Source organism: Palaemon carinicauda, chromosome 1 (genome assembly GCF_036898095.1).
Source record: "Palaemon carinicauda isolate YSFRI2023 chromosome 1, ASM3689809v2, whole genome shotgun sequence".
NCBI lineage: Eukaryota > Metazoa > Arthropoda > Malacostraca > Decapoda > Palaemonidae > Palaemon > Palaemon carinicauda.
In genome coordinates, this window is record NC_090725.1 from 115,143,495 (window position 1) to 115,170,130 (window position 26,636).

The window sequence follows — 26,636 nt, forward strand, 5'->3', positions numbered from 1 at the left end:
CGTGAGTTGTGTTGAAACGGAACGTGGAAAACCCATCTCATCTAATAGGAGATTGAGCCTTGGGTTTTATTCTGTTCTTTATGAACTGTCTCTTGCAACTAAGAACCGAACCCGTTAGTTCACTTTAAATGGAACGTGGAAAACCCGTCTCATCTAAAAGAAGATTGAGCCTTGGGTTTTATTCTCTTCTTTATGGACTGTCTCTTGCACCTAAGAGTCGAACCCGTTAGTTGAGAGTAAATGGAAAGTGGAAAACTCATATCATCTAAAAGGATATTAAGCCCTGTGTTTTATTCTCTTTTTTATGAACTGTCTCTTGCACATAACAGTCCAACCCATTAGTTCAGTTTAAATGGAAAGTGGAAAACTCATCTCATCTAAATGGAGATTGAGCCTTGGGTTTTATTCTCTTCTTTATGAACTGTCTTTTGCACCTAACAGTCCAACCGTGAGTTGTGTTTAAATGGAACGTGGAAAACCCCCCATCTCATCTAAAAGGAGATTGAGCCTTGCATTTTATTCTCTTCTTTATGAGCAGTCTCTTGCACCTAACAGTCCAACTGTAAGTTATGTTTAAATGGAAGGTGGAAAACTCATCTCATCTAAAAGGAGATTGAGCCTTGGGTTTTATTCTCTTCTTTATGAACTGTCTCTTGCACCTAACAGTCCAACCGTGAGTTGTGTTTAAATGGAACGTGGAAAACCCCCATCTCATCTGAAAGGAGATTGAGCCTAACATTTTATTCTCTTCTTTATGAACAGTCTCTTGCACCTAACAGTCCAACCGTGAGTTATGTTTAAATGGAAAATGGAAAACTCATCTCATCTAAAAGGAGATTGAGCCTTGGGTTTTATTCTCTTCTTTATGAACTGTCTGTTGCACCTAAGAGTCCAACCCGTTAGTTCAGTTTAAATGGAATGTGGAAACTCTATCTCATCTAGAAGGAGATTGAGCCTTGGGTTTTATTCTCTTCTTTATGAACTGTCTCTTGCACCTAAAAGTCCAACCCGTTAGTTACGTTTAAATGGAAAGTGGAAAACCCATCTCATCTAAATGGAGATTGAGCCTTGGATTTTATTCTCTTCTTTATGAACTGTCTCTTTCACCTAAAAGTCCAACCCGTTAGTTCAGTTTAAATGGAACGTGGAAAACCCATCTCATCTAAAAGAAGATTGAGCCTTGGGTTTTATTCTCTTCTTTATGAACTGTCTCTTTCACCTAACAATCCAACCCGTTAGTTCAGTTTAAATTGAACGTGGAAAACCAAACTCGTCTAAAAAGGAGATTGAGCCTTGGGTTTTATTCTCTTCTTTATGAACTGTCTCTTGCACCTAACAGTCCAACCCATTTTTTCAGTTTAAATGGAACGGGGAAAACCTCATCTCATCTAAAAGGAGATTGAGCCTTGGGTTTTATTCTTTTCTTTATGAACAGTCTCTTGCACCTAAGAGTCCAACCCGTTAGTTCAGTTTAAATGGAATGTGGAAACCCCATCTCATCTAGAAGGAGATTGAGCCTTGGGTTTTATTCTCTTCTTTATGAACTATCTCTGGTACCTAAGAGTCCAACCCGTGAGGTCTGTTTAAATGGAAAGTGGAAAACTCATCTCATCTGAAAGGAGATTGAGCCTTGGGTTTTATTCTCTTCTTTATGAACAGTCTCTTGCACCTAACAGTTCAACATGTTAGTTCAGTTTAAATGAAAAGTGGAAAACCTCATCTCATCTAAAAGGAGATTGAGCCTTGGGTTTTATTTCCTTCTTTGTGAACTGTCTCTTGCACCTAAGAGTGCAACCCTCTTGTTCAGTATAAATGGAACGTGGAAAATCTCATCTCATCTAAAAGAAAATTAAGCCTTGGGTTTTATTCTCTTCTTTATGAACTGTCTCTTGTGAGTTGTGTTTAAATGGAAAGTGGAAAACCCATCTCATCTAAATGGAGATTGAGCCTTGAGTTTTATGCTCTTCTTTATGAACTGTCTCTTATACCTAACAGTCAAACCCGTTCGTTCAGTTTAGATGGAAATTGGAAAACTCATCCCATCCAAAAGGAGATTGAGCCTTGGGTTTTATTCTCTTCTTTATGAACTGTCTCTTGCACCTAAGAGTCCAACCCTCTAGTTCAGTTTAAATGGAACGTGGAAAACCTCAACTCATCTAAAAGAAAATTAAGCCTTCGTTTTTTTTTCTCTTCTTTATGAACTCTCTCTTGTACCTAAGAGTCCAACCGTGAGTTGTGTTTAAATGGAAAGTGGAAAACCCATCTTGTCTGAAAGAAGATTGAGCCTTGGGTTTTATTTTTTTTCTTAATGAACCTTTTTGAAGTGTCTCTTCCCTTGCACTAGACAGTCCAGGCCATCCCATCTATTGGAGAAGTAATTCTTTTGTGGGTCGAACTGCACAATACAGCTGTATTGATACTGGTTGCTTGCACAAGTTTAAAAGGAAAAAGGGCATATTTGCAATTTTGTTTAACAAAAATAACTCGTGACGAGAGATCTAGATGGATTTAATAAAGTGTATTTCACGTTTTGATGTTGAGTTACTTATATTTTACTTTGAAACCAGATGGTTTTCATGAACTGATGTGATAAGAATATATATATATATATATATATATATATATATATATATATATATATATATATATGTGTGTGTGTGTGTGTGTGTGTGTGTGTGTGAGTATATGTGTATATATTTATATATATATATATATATATATATATATATATATAATAATAATAATAACAACAATAATAATAATAATAATAATAATAATAATAATAATAATAATCTTTATTTCAGCAAAAGCCATATACAGAGTTACAATAAGGGTACAGTGATCTTACACTTTTGACATCGGTAAAAATAAAAAATGAGATATGCAATAATATCAGTGATATATTACAAACATCAATTAGCAGGTTGACCACAGAGTTCTAAGGTCTGGGTAATAAAATCACAATAGAATTAACGCTTAATAAGGATGATAACATACATATCAGCAAACAAAAAGAGAGGGAGAAAAAAAATGGCGATGACAATGATAATTAAGTTGGAACACAAATTGCTTGAATAATGAAAGAACACTGGGAAAAAAGATATAGTCACAGAGCAGATGGATACAGGACTTCCAGACAACAAAGATGTAACATAATAAAACACGTTATCATAACATTACTGGGTATTATACCTAAGTTATTTAGTGATGAAGATTTGGCATAGCCACACTATCAAAGATTAGTGAATACAATTCATTGTACTGACGCTTCCTTATTCCAGGTTTCCCACATTTTGGATTTTATTCTCGCTGCACTTGCAAGCATATTTTGAATTAGGGAATTTTCACTAGATCGTAGGCGGGAGGTGAGACTTACTATAGAGCGTCGAATGATGGTTTTTAGGTTATCCAGTCTATTTTCAACAAACATAGCTGAAGCTGAATGGTGCCTCGGGGTATTGGTGAGGCGTCTTAGGATATCATTGTGAATGACTGTGATACGTCTCATCGATTCACGCGTATAGTTTGCCCATAGCGAGCAGCCGTATATGTTATAGCAGTAGGTTTGAAATAGGTGTTTTTTGATATCTTGGCGGCAGAAGGCAAATCTTCTCGTTACCATGTTCCCTAGACAACACAATTTACGTCGCCTGTTTTCAATGTCAGATGTGTCCTTTAAATCTTTCGTAATGATGTGACCTACGTAAGGAAAATCATTGACAAATGCTAGCTGATGGTTTTGGAGGAAAATATGTGGATCTTCTACGAATCGGAGCGCTCTAGGAAGGACAACATGCACCGTGTCTTCGATTCGTTATAGATTATGTCATGTTCATTAGCGTATGCGTTGCAGGTGTCGATAAGACGTTGTAGGCCTTGGGCAGAGGGGGAGATGAGGACCATATCGTCAGCGTAGCAAAGGTTATTTATGGTAAAGCCATTAACCGTACAACCAATGGGAAGTGAATTCGGTCTGATATTCAAATCGTCTGTGTAAACATTAAATAAATATGGTGAGAGGATGCCTCCTTGCCTGAGACCGTTAGATGAACTGAATGGCTGGGAGAGGACATTGCCCCATTTGACACAGAACTGTTGTGTTGAGAACCAACAGTATAATATACCAATGAGATGTAGAGGAGTTCCCCTTTTGCGTAGTTTCAAAAAGAGTTTCAGATAGTTTACTCTCAAATGCCTTCCGCACGTTTACAAAACATAAGTAGACAGGGGAGGCCGAGGATATATAGAAATTCAATAAGTCCTTTAAAATATATAAACAGGTGTCGGTCGAGTGTTTAGTCTTAAAACCAAATTGATTGTCTGCGGTGTGGAGAAATGGTGCAAGGCAACGGAACAGAAGAGATTCAAATATTTTCGATGAAATTGTTGTGATGGCAATGGGGCGGTAGTTTCCTGGGTCACTGGCATCCTAAAGTTTGTTTTTTATGAGAGATATTAAGTGGACAAGTAGAAGGGTTTCGGGGAGATATTGGTGTAATATACAGGCATTAAATAGTGCAGAAAATAGGATATAAATTATAGGGTGGCAGAATTTGAAAACCTCGGCAGGAAGGCCATCGCAGCCGGGTGCCTTGTTACTAGGTAATTTCTTGATAGCCTCGCACACGTCACTCGGGGAGATACGGTCACTATATTGAAAATCCATATTGACATTGATGAGAGTATCCACTTCATTTCGAGTATCTTGGTCATTTATACAATTTAGGATGGTACTAAAGTGATCCCCCCACATTCTTGCGATGGATTCTTCGCCAACTGCATCCCCTACTCTTTGGGATAATTTGTTTGACTTTGGGTTTAGTGAATTAATATCTTTCCAAAGATGGGGGAAGTCATGGGTGGTAAATTTTCTGGACAATGCATGGGCTCGTAGCTGATTTTCGGTGCTACGACATTGATGAAGAGCAAGTTTGAACTGTGCTCTCGCTTGCCTCATCTGTAGAGCAAGGGGACCTTCTCTCTGGCTACCATCGTTCCTCCAAAGAAGGAACATATCTCGAGAGTGTGCATAGAGGTCTTTAACTAAATAATTCCAACCAGGTATGTTTCGATGGTTACCTCTAGAGAGTCTAAACGTGTCTCTTCCCGAGCTCCGTAAGGCATTTACTATATTTACGTAGAATTCCTTTAGTTTTGTTTTATGCTGTTCGTTGCGGCACTTAGGATTATTGCAGAACAGGGCTTCAGCAGGCTGAGTTATCGAGCGGAGATTACTTTCAGATAAGCGTTTGAATATAGTGGATTTCTGGAGGTTGGAGAAATCCCATGAGATGGATGGTAGCCTCTCCCTTTGGATGGGTGCCGCCAGGAGGGAGGGTGTGTGATATGTGATCTGTAGTAGGGGTATGTGATCGAATGCAGACGATAGGTCCTATCGTATAATACATTCAGTGATAGAGCTATGCAGGCGGTCAGTGGTAATTCAATGATCAAGCCAGGATGTGATGGACATATTATTTCTGTTTTGTATATAAGTAAAGGAGGAAGGAGGCAGGATGGCAACATCGCTAATTTGAAGAGATTGTTGAAGACATAGACACTGTAATTCATTATAAAATAGTCTAGATGGGTGCTCATTAAAGTCTCCTATTAGGCACACATGGTCAGCGGAGGTATCATTAATAATACCTTGAACTTCTCCTAGCAATATACAATACTGATCAAAGTCTGACTGGCACTCCCAGGGGAAGTATGCATTAATCACTAATATGGTTTTACCTTCGATCATTACTTGCAGGCCGAGAAGTCTGTCAGTTTGATACGTCACTGGTTTCACGCACTTATCCAGAGATCTATGCCATAGAAATGAGAGACCTCTCGGACGGCCTTGAATGATGTAGTCGTGAGTAACCATCGACGAGACAGAGAAACTGTCATAATCAACATGAACCGAATCACTGATAGCCAGGTCAAGGGGGAGGAGTAAGGTTTCTTGCAGTGCAATAATGCCACGGAAATCAGGTAAATTCCGCTTGATCCCGTATATGTTCCAAGACAAAATACTTAATGACTCCATGAATTTCGTCGACCTTTGGAGATAATAGCAGAAATCTCAGCGGGTGTGGGTATGGCAGGTGCCGGGGCGTGCTGGGTGAGGCTGATTGTTGTAGATCAATTTGGGCGTTTAGGGTCCCTGGGGGAGGCTGGTCTCTCTTAAGATTATAAAAGGACACTCCCGATGATGGAATAAGCAGGAAACCTTGATGCAACTCGACCTTCTACCTTACACTTTAGGCTATGAAGAATGAGGGGGTCTGATCCTGTTAGTTTCCTAATATGTAGCCTGATGGCATCTTCAGTCACTGAGGAATACAGGTTGTGGACAACGACATGGCATCTCTTTGGGCGGGGGTGAGGGGAGATATTCCCGGAAGAATGCTGGTTGACCTGTCTGTGGTTGCGGTCGGGTCGGGACTTTGTCTTTCGCCGGGAGGTCTGCCATCCCTCGTCGTCTTCCTGGGCATTTGACATTAGGGCTCTGGCATACGATTCGGTCGTAGGGGGGGAGGGGAGCGAGGTAGGAGTGGGTGGTACTTCTCTTGAATCTCTTCTGTCTAACGATGGAGGGGGAAGTGGTGGTATCCAAGACTGGTGTTTGCTTCGTAACGATACTTGGCCCTGTATCAGGCAGGCCAGAGAGGGTGTTTTGTGGGTCCGAGGTGGGCGTGAGGTCAGTCGAGGGTTGTTCATGTATTAATTGGGGTTGGTCCGTGGGGTCATTCAACTTATTACATTTTCCCTTCATCTTTCCAATTTGATTTGTTATCTCATTGATTTTTAGCCCCATTGAAGCGAATGCATCCTTGATTTGTAGAGCCATTGCATCACTGATTTGCTGCTTCATTGCAGCGATGGCATCTCTGATTTGGCGACCCAATGCATCACTGATTTGTTGCCTCATTGCAGTGATTGCATCACTGATTTGCTGCCCTACTGCATCACTGATTTGCTGCCTCATTGCAGCGATTGTGTCATGGATTGCATGGAGATCTTCAAAGTTATTTGAAAGCGAAGTTGACAACTCCAAGGCTTTTACTGCAATGTTATGAACAGTCATTATATTGAGGTCAGCTCGCTGGGCAGGAGGTAGGGTGTATTGGTTATCCGGACAAATAGTAACATTTGTTGTGGTTTTGAGTCATGTGGACATGAGAGAGATTTTCTTCTGAGAAGTCAGGCTCTTTGCATTTCGATCATTCCGAATGCCGTCGGGGATGAAGTCTTTGCACGATACATAAGCAATTGTGATATCTTCTTCCGAGAAAAGATTTCTCACGACATCTGTGATGGACTCCGGATCGCTGTTGTTAGAGCGAGAATTGATAAAATAAACACAATTGTTCTGTATGTGAGGGGTGGAGGGACGAGAGGCACTATCGATACTCGGGGTCATTTGTGTTTAGGGTGAGCTAAGAGCAAACTGTTACTCCTCTCATTTTATTTTTCTCATTTTCACTGTTTGAACCAAAAGCAGCCAATGGCACTGAGGGGGGAAGAAATTTCGATCACTGATTGGATTAGAGGGAAATTTTCAATTATAACAGGAAGCACAGGATTGCAAGTGATAGAGAACACTTCACTAGGCAGAGCAGCGCTTCATGCACATACACACACATTTTTAACGGGAAAGCGCTTAAATGACCATAGTTATTCCAGTAATTGTCCGGAGCGCCCCTGAGCACGTCCACCTCACACACTCAACGTCTATATATATATATATATATATATATATATATATATATATATGTATATATATGTATATATATATATATATATATATATATATATATATATATATATATATATATACATTATATATATATATATTGTATAAATATTCATATAATGACACTAGTCTCTTCTTACAATAAACGAATAATTACAAAGATATCTTTTTAATTACAAAAATAGTCTCTCCAACTTCAATAGAATATCACCCAATAAATTGCTCAAATTAGCATTTCTTACCGTAAAACCATTATTATTACAGTTGTTAATGGTACTGTAGTTTCTGTCTCAACTATAACTGTGTTACCAATATCTTCCCCTGTTCGTCCTTACCTGTTATCAAGAGTGAGTTGATGTCCATCTTTTGTCCATGACACTATAGGCTCAGGATGACCTCTGGGAGGAGAGCAGTCCAGCTCCGCCCTCTCTCCAGCCACCACTCTCGCCCCCGTGGGCGAGGTCCGGAAATCGTCACGAAGAACTGGAAGATAAGAAAATATCAGGATTAGTTGAGAAAGCTTGGCAACATTATTATTATTATTATTATTATTATTATTATTATTATTATTATTATGAATTTTAATTAATTGGGAGACTAAGCTATTATGTCCATGGAATATATATAAATATACATATATATATATATATATATATATATATGTATATGTAATGTACACAATATATATATATATATATATATATATATATATATATATATATATATATATATATATATATATATATATACACATGTGTATGTATATGTATATATATACTTATACTTATATGTATATATATATATATATATATGTATATATATATATATATATATATACACGTGTATGTATATGTATATATATATACTTATACTTATATGTATATATATATATATATTGTGTATATATATATATATACTTATACATATATGTATATATATATATATATATATATATATATATATATATATATATATATATATATATATATATATAATTAACTTACATGAATGTTTGAGTATCTATATAATTTTCTTATTCTCTTCGAATTCCAACATAGTAATCACAGTAGAAGCACATAATCAGAAGCGAACAAAAAATAGGGAAATAATCCACCTTCGACCTGCAAGACATGTATACAGGCATCCCCAATATCCCTTGTGACCAAAGGACATCTTGGAAATTTCCCCGGAGGTCCTTATCAAAGAGGAAACGTGGAGGCATTAAAATGATGGAAATTCCACGTTCCATCAGAAATCAGAGCACATCTAAGACATCACATCTGTTGCTTACCAACACCACGTAAGCTGGCGTCCGTCATCAGAGGGGGGAAGAAAAAAGGTTAGGGAGATGTGGAGCAGTGTTGCCCAGTTGGCCTTTTTTTCAGGCCAAAAGCCTCAAATTTAGCCTTTTTGAAATTGGTGGGCCTTTAGTAATATCACGAAAAAGGTGGGCCTTAAATACTATGTTTTTGGCCTTTTTCTAAAAAAGGGTCAGCATTTTAAAGGTGTGGTTGATTATAAGTTGGCCTTTTATCATATAAAAAACCTGGCAACACTGATGCGGAGGGAGTTGAAGGCAGGGTTGCCTGGTTTTCTAAAATGAGAAAAGGCCAACTTATAATCAACCACAGCTTATAAGGCCAACCCATTACTAGAAAATGGCCAAAAATATATCATTTAAAGCCCACCTTTTTCATATTGCTAAAGGCTAACTAATTTTAAAAAAGGCCAAATTTGGATTTTTTTGGCTTGAAAAAAGGCCAACCTAGCAACACTGGTTGAGGGTGTTTGTGAGGGTGTGGAGGGAACGAGAGGGGGAGGAGGGGGTTAGGAAACGAGAGATGGATTGAGGAAGGAAGGGAGGATGGGCAGAAACAAAGAAGACTTGTGTATTTGATGTCTTCTGGGATGAAAAAAAAAATACAAATCGAATCAAGTGATTGAAGGAAATCCAGAGAAGTCCGTCAGGGACAAAAATGGAATTTTCTTATTCCATTTGGGTGTTCTTTCTATCGGTGGAAAAGCTACACACTATTTTTATTTTCTTCAAGAAATTTTGTGACAAATGGTGTGTTTTGTTTCTTTAAGGATTAAGATGTCTACAACAATATATGATGATTTTTTTTTGTAAGGATCAAGATACCTACACAAATATATTGCTTACATCACCATCATCACATCCTACGCCTATTGACGCAAAGGGCTTCGGTTAGATTTTGCCAGTCGTCTCTATCTTGGGCTTTTAATTCAATACTTCTCCATTCATCATTTACTGCACGCCTCACAGTCCTCTGTCATGTAGGCCTGGGTCTTCCAACTCTTCTAGTGCCTTATGGATACCAGGTGAGAGTTTGGTGAACTAATATCTCTTGGGGAGTGCGAAGACCATGCCCAAGCCATCTCAATCTACCCATAACCATGATCTCAGCCACATATGGCACTAGAATAATTTTTCGTATAGTTTCATTTATAATCCTATGAATTATTGTACATTATCTGTCTCCCTATACACAAATGTTCGCAGTAAAACTATATTATTTGACGTGTTGTTTATGCGGTCTTTTTATATATTACTATACGTCTAAAGCCTAAAATCAATGTCCTCTTTTTCTTTCCCACCATTATCCCAAAATTAAGGGGTCGGTTGCCTGCTGCGCCCTCTCCAAGGCCTTCTATCAAAGACATTCTCTTTCACCAAACCTCTTCTCTCTATATCATCCTTTACCTTATCTCACTATCTAATTCTCTACCTCTCTCTCGATTTTCTCCCCATAACAGGTTCCTCCCAAGCCCTCCTCACACCATCTACCCTCAACTTATGCCTTTATCCCAAAATTAAGGGGTCGGTTGCCTGATGCGTTCTATCAAGGCATCCTCTTCCACCAAACCTTCGCTCTCCATATCATCCTTCACCTTATCTCACCATCTAATTCTCTGCCCCTCTCTAGATCATCTACCCTTACCAGGTTCTTCCCCTCCCTCTTGACCATTTATCCCCAGCATATGCCCACACCTGAAATCAACGTACTTGACTAAAAAAGAAAAAAAGAAAAATGTGTTGAATGATATATATATATATATACTTCAGTTCCTCATTCCTATTGCGGCCATCTTAATACAGGATATTTCGTCTATTTTTTTATTACAAAACGAGTTCTATATCACACGAACGGTCATTATAATATACGTTTTTGGATGCATTGAAATATTTGCAATGATATTTGAAACTGTTTCCAGCATAATTTATTATTAGTAAACAAGACCCCAGTATTGCTTATCTGCGTTTACATGTTAATGGTTTCTTTATGAATAGATTTATTAATTTCTTTATTTTTTCCTGACTTTTCTTCCTTTAGAATTATTTCAAATTGATTGTCTACACAAACTGAAAATCATCTTTGATTTCAATTTCTATTCAGATATTTTAATTTTTGTGAGGAATTTTAAGAAAATAAAAATTAAGAATTTTACCTCCAATTTTTTTTGGCTTTCGGTTTTATAGTTACAGTTTTCGATATCAGTTCTTATAACTATATATATATATATATATATATATATATATATATATATATATATATATATATATATATTGTGTATATGTAATATATATCTATAGTGCCTATATATATATATATGTATATATATATATATATATATATATATATATATATATATATATATATATATATGAAGATACATAGTTATATACATACATCATATATATAAATATATATATATATATATATATATATATATATATATATATATATGCATACAGATATTGTATATGTATATATCTGGAACACATATTAATATTTATTATAATAAATGAAATGTATGAATGACTACTATATGAATAAAAATACATATGACCTAACATCTTGTGTGTATATTCACACACGATACACTTATTACAAACGTGTATGTATACCTGTTGATGTATACACAGGCCAGTTTGAAATAAAAAGACAAATGATGTGTATTTGTTATCAAATCCGGAGGGATCAAATCTCCCACTGTGATGAAATATCTGGAAAAAACTAAGCTTCAGGAAACCGCAGTTGGGTGGCATATCACCTTTAAATCATATTCAGAGCTACGGCTCCAAAAAAAAAAAAAAAAAAATAATAATATGAAAAAAGTTAACCGTGTGTGTTTTGGATATCCGTAAATTTGATTAAATTTTGTTAATAAATTCTATTTAAAACATTTTTCTATCCAGTACTTTTTTTTTTTCATTCTGGCTGGCGTTGATTTAACAATATTTTTCTGTTGAATTAAGGAAGGTATTTCAAGGAGACCAAATCAGTACCAATCAAATTGTATTTATTGACGCCGCTACCAATCATCATCTCTTCTTGCGCCTATTGACGCAAAGGGCCTGGGTTAGATTTCACCAGTCGTCTGTATCTTGAGCTTTCAAATCAATGCCTCTCCATTCATCACCTCCATCCTTACGCTTCATAGTCCTCAGCCATGTAGGCCTGGGTCTCCCAACTATTCTAGTGCCTTTTGGAGCCCAGTTGATAGTTTGTTGAACTAATCTCTCTTGTGGAGTGCGAAGAGCATGCCCAAACTATCTCCATGTACCCCTCATCATGATCTCCTCCACATATGGCACTCAAGTAATCTCTCTTAATAGTTTCATTTCTAATCCAGTCTTGTTATTTAACTCCAAATATCCTTCTAAGGTATTTGTTTTCAAAGCTACTAAATCTGTAAGAGATTGTTTTATTGTCATACCACGACTCATGTCCATAGAGTAACACCGGTCTCACTAAACTGATATATAGCCTGATTTTTATCCACATATGGCAATTGAGTAATCTTTCTTATAGTTCCATTTCTGATCCTTTCCTGCTATTTAACTCCTAATATCCTTCTGAAGGCTTTATTCTCAAAGCTACTAAATCTATTGGAGATTGTTTCATTGTCATACCACGACTCATGTCCATACAGTAACACCGATCTCACTAAACTGATATAGTCTGATTTTTATACACATATGGCCCTCGAGTAATCTCTTATAGTTACATTGAGGGAATATTATGGTTTTTTAAGGAGTCCAAATCATCACCAATCAAACAATCATGAGCGGCCTTTAAACATTCTTCATTAGAATCATGGGACCCTATAGAAGCTGAGCCTCAATCAGACCTGTTCTTCTCCAAAACACGCCATGTCAAGTTTCAATATCTGTCCATACAGTACACTGTTAAAAAAAAAAAAAAAAAAAAAAAAACCTTAATTTTAATCGGAAATTCTCCGTAAAAATAAAACTGTTCTCGGCAGTATTTCAGTAAAATTCACGCGACCGTAGTTTCACCTTACTTGGTTATTATCTTTTACGGGTTGATACCATAATATCACTCAGTGTCAATATATCCGTTTTTAAAACGGTAAATACCTGGCAACATTTATTCCAGGAATTTTACCGTTTTTTCTACGGCAAATTTTTAACAGTGTATGAAAGATAGTCAATTAATGAGATAATACTATTACAATCCAGGTTTATGTACTAGATTTATTGTTAAAATTATTTTCTTGATCAAATCGTATTTATTGACGTCACCACTAATATCCATTGGTAATCCTTGACGCAAATGCTGTACAAATAAGCTTAGAATTATTGTTGGGAATTTTCACTCGATACCAGTTCCTTAATGAATAGAGAAGGGAATTACGCCAGCACTAATATTCCTTGGGAATCATTGATGCAAAGGCTGTACAAATAAGCTTATAATTCTTGTTGTGAATTTCACTCGATTCCACTAATATACATTGGGAATCATTGATGCAAATGCTGTACAAATATCGAATTTTCAGTCGATATCCACTAATATTCATTGGGAATCATTGTTGCAAATGCTGTACAAATAAGCTTATAATTCCTGTTGGGAATTTTCAGTCGATACTACTAATATTCATTGGGAATCATTGTTGCAAATGCTGTACAAATAAGCTTATAATTCCTGTTGGGAATTTTCAGTCGATACCACTAATATTCATTGGGAATCATTGATGCAAATGCTGTACAAATAAGCTTATAATTCCTGTTGGGAATTTTCAGTCGATACCACTAATATTCATTGGGAATCATTGATGCAAATGCTGTACAAATAAGCTTATAATTCCTGTTGGGAATTTTCGGTCGATACCACTAATATTCATTGGGAATCATTGTTGCAAATGCTGTACAAATAAGCTTATAACTCTTGTTGGGAATTTTCACTCGATACCAATTCCTAAATGAATGAAGGGAATTTATTCCACCCACGGTCTCAGTGGAAAAGGGTTGCGGTGGGAATCAGCTCAAATGTTTCTCTTTAGGGTAAAGACTGTTTGTATACATAATGTGAGTATGCGTGGCGTCCTACCCTTGTGCGTACAAACGAACGAACATAATCTTGCGCACACGCACACACACACACTCACACACACTCACACACACACACACACACACACATATATATATATATATATATATATATATATATATATATATATATATAGATATAGATATAGATATCATCATCATCATCATTTCCTCCTACGCTTATTGACGCAAAGGGCCTCGGTTAGATTTCGGCAGTTGTCTCTATCTTGAGCTTTTTAATTCAATACTTGTCCATTCATCATCTCCTACTTTTGGCTTCATAGTTCTCAGCCATGTAGGCCTGGAACTTCCAATTTTTCTTGTGCCGTGTGGAGCCCAGCTGAACTTTTGATGAACTAATGTCTCTCGGGGAGTACGAAAAGCATTCCCAAACCATCTCCATCTACCCCTCATCATGATCTGGTCCACATATGGTACTCGAGTAATCTCTCTTTTAGTGTCATTTCTAATCCTGCCCTGCCATTTAACTTCCAATATACTTCTGAGGGCTTTGTTCTCACACACATGCACACAAAGACACACACACACACACACACACACATATATATATATATATATATATATATATATATATATATGTATATGTGTGTGTGTATATATATGTATATATATTATATATATATATATATATATATATATATATATATATATATATATATATATATATATATATATATGCATACATACATACATACATACATACACACTCACAGACACACACACACACACACCATGCCACCAAATGCAGCCATTCTAGTTCACTGCAGGAGAGACACGTCAGACATGTCCTTTTTCATATTTGGGTTTGGGCCAGTTTTCATCACCATGCTTGCTCCTGTGGATTGGTGATGGTGGGAGACTGTCTGATTGCTCACAGCAAACCAATCTAGTATTGATGGCCTTGACCTCATTATGGTGATACTCAAACCCTTTCACCATGTTAAGGTAATCTTCTTCAGATATTCAAAAAGGGCTATATATTTCTTCCTGGTCACGCCTAGCTCTCCCCATCCCTGGGGATATGGAGAGAGGGAGTAATTATACCCCGTGTGAGAGGTGGGTGCGCGTGTGTGTGAATATCTGTTGGAATATTAAGCCGTCATTTTTGACGGGTCACGTACTCTAGTACAACAGAAAGAAGAACAGACAAGGAAAATAACTAGGTAAGAAGGATATCCAAACAGTTGATACACACGGCTGTTGAAGGGAATTATTAAAACTGGCAACATCAAACAACACCAGTTGATTCTGTTTGAAAAATTGACACAATGAAACGAGATATGGTGTTTAATGAAAAACAGGCTAAAGGGGGACTTAGACATTAAAGAATGGGTTGAAATGTATATTCACAAAAACTTCCATGGCAATAAAATGATATAATTATGACATAAAGGAATTTCAGTGATTACGAACAACTACTCTGGTTTTCTTTGATGAGATTAATAATCCGTTTCTGGAGATGACTTCACGCCAGAAAAAGGTGGAATGAAAACTCAAATATTATAAAGGAAGAAATACATAACATTCCTCAACATTCCTTTTGGAATGACTATTTTGAATTAGGCGACAGAAGTATTCGGAGAATGTCTGGATGTTTCCAGATGGGATAATTCCCAAGATGGAAACGCAAGTTGAGAAAATTTCAGATAAAAAGGATGTCGTTCATTTGTGTGTTTTTGTTTGAGCATATTCTACTTCAAACAATCCAGTGTCATTTGAATTCTCTGGTAACTTTACGAAATACTTTGTCGAAGGTAGAAAAGTATACTCTTCAGAAATGACAAGATATGAGTTTCTTGGAACTAGGGATTAAAGTCCTTCTATGAGGATGGTTATTCAAATACCTTGTAAATAGCTTGTTTATATCACTCCCTTTAATGGTTCACACTTGTAAATAAATAGGTTATTTATTTCTCTTCCCTTAATGGTTTTTACTTGTAAATAGGTTATTTATTTATCTTCCCTTAATGGTTTGGACTTATAAATAAGTTATTTATTTCTTTCCCCTTAATTGTTTGGACCTGTAAATAGGTTATTTATTTCTCTCCCCTTAATAGTTTGAACTTGTAAATAGGTTATTTATTTCTATCCCCTTACTGGTTTGGACTTGTAAATAGGTTATTTCTCTCACCTTAATAGTTTGAACTTGTAAATAGGTTATTTATTTCTCTCCCCTTAATAGTTTGAACTTGTAAATAGGTTATTTATTTCTATCCCCTTACTGGTTTGGACTTGTAAATAGGTTATTTCTCTCACCTTAATAGTTTGGACTTGTGAATAGGTTATTAATTTCTCTCCCCTTAATGGTTTGGACTTGTAAATAGGTTATTTATTTATCTCCCCTGAATGGTTTGGACGTGTAAATAGGTTATTTCTCTCACCTTAATAGTTTGGACTTGTGAATAGGTTATTCAAATCTCTCCCCTTAATGGTTTGGACTTGTAAAGGGTTATTTCTATCTCTCCCCTTAATGGTTTGGACTTCTAAAGGGTTATTTCTTTCTCTATCCTTAATGGTTTGGACCTGTAAATAGGTGATTTATTTCTCTCCCCTTAATGGTTTGGACTTGTAAATAGGTTATTGATTTATCTCCCTTTAATTGTTCGGACTTGTAAATAGGTTATTTCTCTCCCATTAATGATTTGGACTTGTGAATAGGTTATTAATTTCTCTCCCCTTAATGTTTTGGACTTGTAAATAGGTTATTTATTTATCTCCCCTTAATGGTTTGGACTTGTAAATAGGTTATTTCTCTCTCCTTAATAGTTTGGATTTTTGAATAGGTTATTCATATCTCTCCCCTTAATGGTTTGGACTTGTAAAGGGTTATTTCTATCTCTCCCCTTAATGGTTTGGACTTCTAAAGGGTTATTTCTTTCTCTATCCTTAATGGTTTGGACCTGTAAATAGGTGATTTATTTCTTTCCCCTTAATGGTTTGGACTTGTAAAAAGGTTATTAATTTATCTCCCTTTAATTGTTCGGACTTGTAAATAGGTTATTTCTCTCCCATTAATGATTTGGACTTGTAAATATGTTATTTATTTCTCTCCCCTTAATGGTTTTGAATTGTAAATGATTTATGCATTTGGACTGAAAGCTAAAGACACTGAAAAAATCACCACCATGACGTTATATTATTATTATTATTAGCTAAGATAATACCCTAGGTGGCAAGGCAGGATGCTATAAGTCCAAGGGTTCCAATTGGGAATAATAGACCAAATGGTAAAGGTAAATAAGGAAATAAACTACAAGAGAAGAAATGAACAATTAAAATAAAGTATTTTAAGAACAGAACTTCATAAAAGGTTTTAATTTCAAAGCCATTTTCCTTTTGCTTAAAATCCCCTCAGCTTAGGAGTGTATTCTCCATCAGACATCTTCATTTCCTCATTTTTGCGGTTTGTAATACCAAGAGGAAAGGAAAAGTCCAATAAAAAAAAGATAATACTGGAGCACCCAACATACGAGAGAGACGTCAGTGGAGTTGTATCGTCTAATTTACCAAGAGAAGATGAGAGAATAAGTGCAAGTTGGATTGCTTCCCTTGCCAGGCGACACACACAAACACAGACACCTAAAAAACGCATCTAATGTCGAGCCGAGATGCGTTTTACATGCTACTCCAGAAAGCATTCTTCCCGGCATCATCGTGATGCAGTTATTAAACAAGGAAGGTTTTCAGCTACACAAAGCGGCCCGTTGAAGTCATAAGGGACATCCATTAGAGGCATAATGGCCGCAAAAGCACCCGCTACATAGCCTTGTTTAGGGCCCTCCGCGGCTAAAGAAGAGGGGACTACAAGAGAAGGGAAGCATCTGCTGACATGCCCCTTCTGCGGGGCTCTTTCCGAGGCCGTTGGAGGAGGCCCTTCCTTCTCTTAACGTATATAACAAATCTGAGAGACACTACACATTCTCCTTGTATTTCGCTCTTCCGAGAATGTGGCATCGTATGATAGTAATATAATGAGGTATTAGTTTCTCTCTCTCTCTCTCTCTCTCTCTCTCTCTCTCTCTCTCTCTCTCTCTCTCTCTCTCTCTCTCAGAATTTTATGGACGAAGTATGTTGTACTTTTCTTTCATAATATTGAATTTCTTCCTCTCTGTTTTTGTGTTTATTTCGTAATGATTCACTACTGCTGTAGCTTTTTGGATTAAGTTAGGTTAGGTAGGTTAGGTTTACTGTGAGTGTAGAAATGAATGGCTCATACGGAAAATGAGAGAAGGATTTAAATGTTCCTACATGTATAAATAGTAGTTAATCTAGTTTAATAATGATAAATTTCTTCTCATGTCGTAAACGTTAAGCTGGAAAGGTAGGGGCACACATACACTGAAAAAAATAACCTAAATTGCGTTTTCCTTTGAAAGAACTTCTTATACTTATGTCATACTATTGTATATAACATAGCTGATGATTATTTTAATAGATCCTTCCCTACTGCAACGAAATTCTATCCATATGTTTTATTTATCTTTCTGTCAGCCATATGACTTCAATTGCTCTCGATACAAGGACAAGGTGTTTACGTCTTCTTGTTGAGGGTTTAGTTCTCAAATCTACTGTGGTCAATTTTTTGGAGATTGTTTCATTGTGATACCATCCCTCATTTCCATGCAGTAACACCTATCTCACTAAACTGATTTATAAGCTGATTTTTTATAACTAATTTCAGGTGATTTGTTTTCCAAATTTTACTCATTATTATTATTATTAGTATTATTATTATTATTATTATTATTATTATTATTTATTATTATTATTATTATTATTACTAGCCAAGCTACAACCCTATTTGGAAAAGCAAGATGCTATAAGCCCAAGGGCTCCAATAGGGAATAATAGCCCAGTGAGGAAAAGAAATAAGGAAATAAGTAAATGATGAGAACAAATTAACAATAAATTATTCCAAAACAGTAACAACGTCAAAACAGATATGTCATATAAACTATAAAATTAATAATGTCAGCCTGTTCAACATAAAAACATTTGCAGCAACTTTGAACTTTTGTAGTTCTACTGATTCAACCACCCGATTAGGAACATCATTCCACAAATTGATCACAGCTGGAATAAAACTTTTAGCCATTATCTAATTTTCTCTCATCACTCTTTCACGAAACGCTAATTCTAAAGACCATGTATTGTATATCATAGTTCCTAAATAATTAAATGATTCTACCTCATCAATCCTTTCTCCTTCCAATGATTTTTCCTCTTCCATTGCATATTTTATCATCTGTGTCTATCTTCTATTTACTGTATCTAGAGCCCAACCTCGTGTGATATTTCATGCATTTCGGTAAGCAAGCATTGCAAATCCTGTGGTGTTCTGTTAATATACGTATGTATCGGCTCAACTGTGTGTGACGGATGGGAGCCTTTACATATTGATATATCTGATCTGAGTGTTTACTTCTCTAATGAGATGAGAATGACAATTATTAGAGCGTTCTCACCGTTTCTAACCAATTACTAAATCCCTTCCCCAGTGAATTAAGCGACGTTAGATATTCAGATGGAAACGGCTGAGAATGAGTGAGGGTGTTTTGCATATAAAGTACCATTTCAGTGACTACAAATGCCTTGGTATTCTTCTCTTTCGCTGGGGTACGTTGTTCCCTATTTAAGAATTTTGGAAGGAGGTTATGTGTTACCCCATGTTTGTGTGTTTGTTAGTATGCTTGTTTGTGAACAGCCTCCTGGCCACAGTTTTCATCGTAGAATAATGAAACTTCCATGGATTAACTGTTATATAAAAAGCTGAAATTTATTAAGTTTTGGAAGGTCAAGGTCAAAGGTCAAGGCACGGTCAAGCAAAATGTCCAATTCACGTAATCAGCTATAAATTTGGACATCGCTGTTACAGAGACTTCATACTTGGTTCATATATGAGTGTATGAAAATCTACGCCAGTTAATTCATGTTAAGGTCAAAGGTCAAGGTCAAGCTCGATCAAAAGGTCGAGAAACAAGCTGCCGTGGTGGAGGTCTGTGCACTACTGAGTGCCCCTCTAGTTTTAGTTGATTTCACATAGCATTTTTGTATACATGGACCGGATATTTATCTTGATGTATAGAGGTAAAACTTTAAATGGTTTGCTCATAACAATGATCCCAGAGCAACAAGGAAAACGAACATCTCTCTGTCATATTTATTTCTTGTATGGCAAGTAATATATACTATCAGTAACATCTCTCTATATAATACAGAGCAAGTGTCTGTCCACATATGTATATATATATATATATATATATATATATATATATAATATCTATTTTTCCTTATATCCTTTCTCTACTTGGTTATTTTCCTTGTTGAAGCCAATATAGGGATTATATCATCCTGCTTGTACAACTTAGGCTCTAACTTAGCTAGTATTCTCCCGTATGTATTAAAAAGCAAGTGTTTGATTATATATATATATATATATATATATATATATATATATATATATATATATATATATATATATATATATATATGTGTGTATGTGTATATATATATATATATATATATATATATATATATATATATTATATCTGTCATGCTGAGGGGGAGGTAAAGTAGTCATACCCTGGCGGGAGTTGGTACCCTGAGAGATACACTCGGAAACCACACACTCCACAAACTGCCGAACCAGCTGGTTGCAGTTAGGAAATGAAGAGGTGGGTGGAAGGGTTGAATCTGTGTGCGTGCGTGTATGCATATCTATCTATCTAAATATTAAGCCGTCGTTTTTGGTTTGTCTCTTACACTAGTATAAGTACAGTAGTATTCAATAAGAAATGATATCTTATCTCCACCATTACATTTGTTCCTTTAATAATCACCTTCATTGACAGTAATAAGGAAAGTTACCAGTCAGTAATGAGGTTAATTAATATCAATCAATCACTCACTCAGTCCATTGGAAACTTTCTCTGATATATCTGGATTGGTGACAGACTCCTCCCCTCCCCCTTCCCCCCCCCAAAGGACGTTTCCTAAGCCAAGCCTTTATAATTTGTTCCTTGGGGCTCTCTCTCTTTAACCCCCGTCTTCGGTGTGACCTAGAAGAGTGGCTCCAGTCTCTTCCCCTTTAACTTTCTTCAATAGCACTTCTTGCAACTTTCGCATGCTTCCACTGCAAAACCTATGCACGGTGAGTTGCTCTTCTTCCTCATCTATGCACATAAGCTCCTGGGTATGTTGGTTACTTGGGTGGGATGGGGTTACTATAGTTCAAATGATTTAGCAAACGTTTAATTTTGTAGTTATTTTCTCTGTTAAACTGAGTACCCCACATTTTTTTTTGGGGGGGGGGGGTGGACTTAGCATCAGTATTGGTTACTTGGTTATTTAGGGTTATTTGATAAGCTCAAATGATTTAGAAAACGTTTAATTTTCGAAGTTATTTTTTCTGTTAAACTGAGTATCCCATCATTTTTTGGTGACTTTGCATTAGTATTGGTTACTTGGTTACTTGGGGGGGGGGTGTTACTTAAAAATAAGTTGATAAGCTGAAATGTTTTTTTTTTTTTTTCTAGTTTATTGTCCCAGTTGAACTGAATACCCCATTATTATTTCAACATTTCATTATTATTTGTTGGAGGAGCAGAATTCGCACAATTTACTTTGGTTACATTGGAGATATTGTGGTGTGGGTTGCTATTTCAAAATAAGTTGATAAGGTCAAATGATGTAGCAAACGTTTAATTTTTGTAGTTATTTTCTCAGTTAAACTGCGTACCCCATCATATATTTTATTACCGTCTTATTGATATAGTGTAAATATCTCCTACGTGTTAATGAAGATACATTCTGAACATTATTCCTGTTATCATCTAATAGCTTGAAATATTAGTAAAACGAGACTTATTTATATGAGCCCCCCCCCCCTCTCTCTCTCTCTCTCTCTCTCTCTCTCTCTCTCTCTCTCTCTATCTATCTCTCTCTCTCTCTCTCTCTCTCTCTCTCTCTCTCTCTCTCTCTCTCTCTCTCTTTCTCTCTCTCTCTCTCTCTCTCATTCCTTGCCCAAGTTCCTCCATGATCAACAACCTCCAGAAGAAAAATAATTCAAATGTAAATTTGTTCTATCTCTCATCCCTTCTCTACATCATGAGTCGTCGGTAGTAGATCTCCAGTAAATAAATACCTTTTTTCGGTCTTCAAGATAAAGAACTGACATTTGAGGAACACTTTCCATGTAGATACTCACTCATAGTTAAAGATATCATGATCATTTCCTCCTACGCCTAGTGACGCAAAGGGCCTCGGTTAGATTTCGCCAGTCGAGTAAAAGATGTTACAGTTTATTTTTCTTTTAAAAGTTACTAATTTATCTAAATATTTTTCTAATGAGAGGAATTCATATTTGCACATTTGTTGTTATGGTAATTTGCTAGACTGGGGTTCGAGTCCCGCTCAAACTCGATAGTTTCTTGTAGTGTCTGCAACCTCACCATCGTTGTTAGCTAAGGATAGGGCGTCTGGGAGAGCCTATAGCTCTACCTCCCTTGACCTAGCTTTGGTGTAGTGCTTGGGCGCTGATGATATGGATATATGATTAGTCTCTAGGGCCATGTCGTGCTAGCTAGAGCATTGTGCTGGTAGCTAGGGCATTGTGATGCTAGCTAGGGCATTTTCATTGTGGGTTACCTCTGTCATTCATGAGTGGCATTTAAACCTTTAAACCAATTCTCATTAATCCTTGTGCTTTCATCTTTACTTTTCCTTTTTTGTTTTGGTCTTCCCCTTTCTCCTCATTTTCCATTTCCCGTTCATCCTATTCCTTCTTAAAATTACTCATTCATCAAAATATTTCTGTAGAGAAGAATTTCCATTCGTCCTACTCACATTAGTCATTGTATTTCACATCTTTACTCTTCCAGATTTGTTTTGGTCTTCCCTTTCTCCTCATTTCTCATTTCCTGTTCATCCTATTCCTTCTTCTTCTCCCCCTCCATTCTTTCTCTCTCATTGTAGCTATAATCCCCATTCCCCTCGTTCCTTCCGTTCATTCCTCTGGCCGTCCTTCGTCGCATCTATCTCCTCTCCCCTTCCCTTCGTTCCTGCCTCTTCCTGCGGACTCCTTCCGCCTTGCTTTTGTCTCGTCTCTTGTCTTTCCCTTAACAATGCGGCCCTGATGAAAGGATGCGTGTTCCTCCGTTCTGGACATGGAACGTAATTAGGACTACGACTCTGTAGCGCTCAGGTAGATCACTCTGCGTTTCTTCTTCTCGAATTTCGATTCAGTTCCAAGGAAAACTGTTTGTAGTCCCTCTTTGAGAAGCAATTTATCCTCTCTTTGACGAAGGGATGGAGTTTTCAGAGCTCGTTGTGTTCAAAGTCTTTTAGTAGTTGTATATTAACGTTTATGTATAGATCTTACTGCGTTCAAAGCAGGGTTTAAACTCTATTATGGTTCATGGGGCCATTATCTTAAAAGCTGCTGCTTTTTACCTTAGATTACCTTAATGTTTTCCAATTTCCTTAAATTTTAAGCTATTAAAAGCGAAATCATCTTAGAATTACCTTGAAACCATGAAAATTACCTCAAACTAAGGTAATTACCTCAAACTAAGGTAATTACTTGTTTAAACCCTGATTCAAAGTCTACGTGATTGAGGACTGTGAAGCGTGAAGTATAGATGATGATAAATGGAAAATATTGAATTAAAAGCTCAAGATAGAGACAACTGGCGAAATCTAACTGAGAGGCCCATGGCGTCAATGGGCGTGGGAGGAGATGATGATGATGATGATGATGATGTTAGATCTTAACTTTGTCCAGTCTTTCAGTTGTTATATATAAACCTTTGTGTATAGATCTTACTGCGTTGAAAGTATTCCAGTAGTTATATATAAACGTTTACGTAGAGATCTTTTTTATTTCAAAGTCTTTCTGTAGTTATATATAAACGTTTACGTAAAGATTTTATTGATTTAAAAGTCTTTCAGTAGTTGAATATAGATGTTTGCGTAGAGATTTTATTGATTTCAGAGTCTTTCAGTAGTTATATATAAACGTTTACGTAAAGATTTTATTGAGTTCAAAGTATTTCAGTAGTTATATATAAACGTTTACGTAAAGGTTTTATTGATTTCAAAGTGTTTCAGTAGGTATATATAAAAGTTCACATGAATAAACATCTGTATTAATATTCTAAAAAAATCTACCTGTTGTGAAGCATAAACTTACAGAACTATTCTCTTTCTAGTTTTCCTATACTGTCAATTGATAATAATATTTATTTTATGAATAGATTCAAGAGTCTTCCATTATTAGCTCTTCGACGGCTTAATCATACAATTGATGCATAGAAATTTTCATTTCACAAATATTCTTTAATCCTAAAGCGCTTACTACTCTCTCTCTCTCTCTCTCTCTCTCTCTCTCTCTCTCTCTCTCTCTCTCTCTCTCTCTCTCTCTCTCTCTCTCTCTCATCCAAATCAAGAGATTCTCTCAAAAGGTAAATAGTTAATTTGTTTGTGTGTACGTTCATGCAAATATATGAATAAGAGTTATTACATTAGTGTTTGTTATACACATATTTGCCTGGACTCATCAGGGTATATTTCTTAATCGCATATTCGTGTAAATTACATATTATCCGACGTTTTATAAAGTCGTGCTATTATTAACACTAATTATATATATATATATATATATATATATATATATATATATATATACTGTATATATATATGTACAGTATGTATTTATGTATATATATTATATGTATGTATGTATGTATATATATATATATATATGTATATATATATGTATGTATATATATGCTTATAAATATATATATAAATATATATATATATATATATATATATATATATATATATATATATATATATACACTGTATATATATATATATATATATATATATATATATATATATATATATATATATATATATATAGTGCGTGTGTGTTTTGCTTTCATTTTGCAAAATGACCATAGATAGGAATTAATTATTGTGTATGTGTATAATTTCAAACAAATATGCCATTATTGTTTTGTGTCTCTGCAAAAAACCTACAGAAAACCTTATCTACCTATTTTTGACAATCCAAAAACATTCATCTATTCTTCCATTGCCTTATTTCTATAATGCATTTGATATCCGTGGTCTCCTGGTAGTCCCGATTTTTCTCCTACTCGCAAAAGGACACTATGATATTCACAATAATTATGTTTCCTAAAAGGTAACCTTTTCTTTTCTGGCCTATTTTTGCATGTTCGTTTGTTCTCCCAGAAGGTGAGGTTTGACTTTTCATAACGATCTGCTTCTTATATGTGATGGGACAATATTATTTCAATTTTCATTTATCTGAGGTTTTATATTATGATGCCCTTTCTAAGTGGGGATACCTTAACGTGGTGAAAGGGTTTGCGTATTGCCATAATTAGCAAAGCTGTACTAGTCATGGCCACTCATACTAGATTGGTTTTCTGTGAGTTATATGACGAAAAACACCCACCATCACCGGTACCTATTGGCTAGCGTTGTGACACAAACTGGCCAAACCTCAGACATGAATATACATATCTGAGGCCTTTGTCCTGCAGTGGAATAGAAACGACTGCTTTTGTTGTTGTTTTTGTTGTTGTTGTTGATATATTATGATGATTATTTCACTAATCTTCAAGTCTGTTTGTTTGTCTAGGTCCAAGTAACAGAAATCGGAATTTTCTTTTAATTCAAGCTTGGAAACAGAATTTTAGCAAGATTTATTATCCCTGAGGTTCTCATTACTGAGATGATAAGTGTGTCATGACTAAGATGGTGAGGGCACGTTTTAAGGATGGATGGTGGGGAAGTAGTGAGGAGGGCTTGGGAGGAACCTGTAAGGAGGAAAAGATCAAAAGGGAGGCAGAGAATTTGATGGTGAGACAAGGTGAAGGGTGATATGGAGAGAAGAGCTTTGGTGGAAGAGGATGCATTTGATAGAAGGCATTGGACAGGGTGCATCAGGCAACCGACCCCTTAATGTAGGGATAATGGTTCTCATTAAACTTTTTTTTTTTCAATAATCTTTTTAATTATAATTCCAATCTAATTCTTTTCATATATCAATTACTTGAAATATTTAATCCTTTATAAACGATTTATATACATGGAAACACGGACAGAAAGATATTAAAGATTGATAAGAGCCAAATAATTTCAATATATTCTGATTATGACTAATTTGACAAAGTTTAATGGGGCTTTTGAACAAACGTTTTCAGTTTCTGATTTTAGCAACGTAACTTTAGGCAAATAAAACGTTTAATCACTCATGTCATGTCACATGCCAGTGGTATTTTTAGCTTTATTTCAGAAGCAGATCTTCTGAGAGATATTTAACTTTTAAAATGACATCTTTGCTTTTCTGGTTTTAATTGAGTTTTTTTTTTTTTTTTTTTTTTTCATTTACAATAGACGGTTCGGCCTGAATGACCTTAGAATTCAAGATGCCAGAACACCTCAAATCGATCAATTAAA

At 35.8% G+C, this 26,636-nt stretch overlaps 1 protein-coding gene across 1 annotated transcript in view; it reads right to left on the reverse strand.

Moving 5' to 3' along the window:
* The window catches only part of LOC137651096 (protein sax-3-like), a 745,749-nt gene that overhangs the window by 286,751 nt on the left and 432,362 nt on the right, over positions 1-26,636 (reverse strand). The window contains 1 exon segment of the mRNA XM_068384236.1: positions 8,083-8,230. Coding sequence (XP_068240337.1) covers positions 8,083-8,230 — 148 coding nt within the window.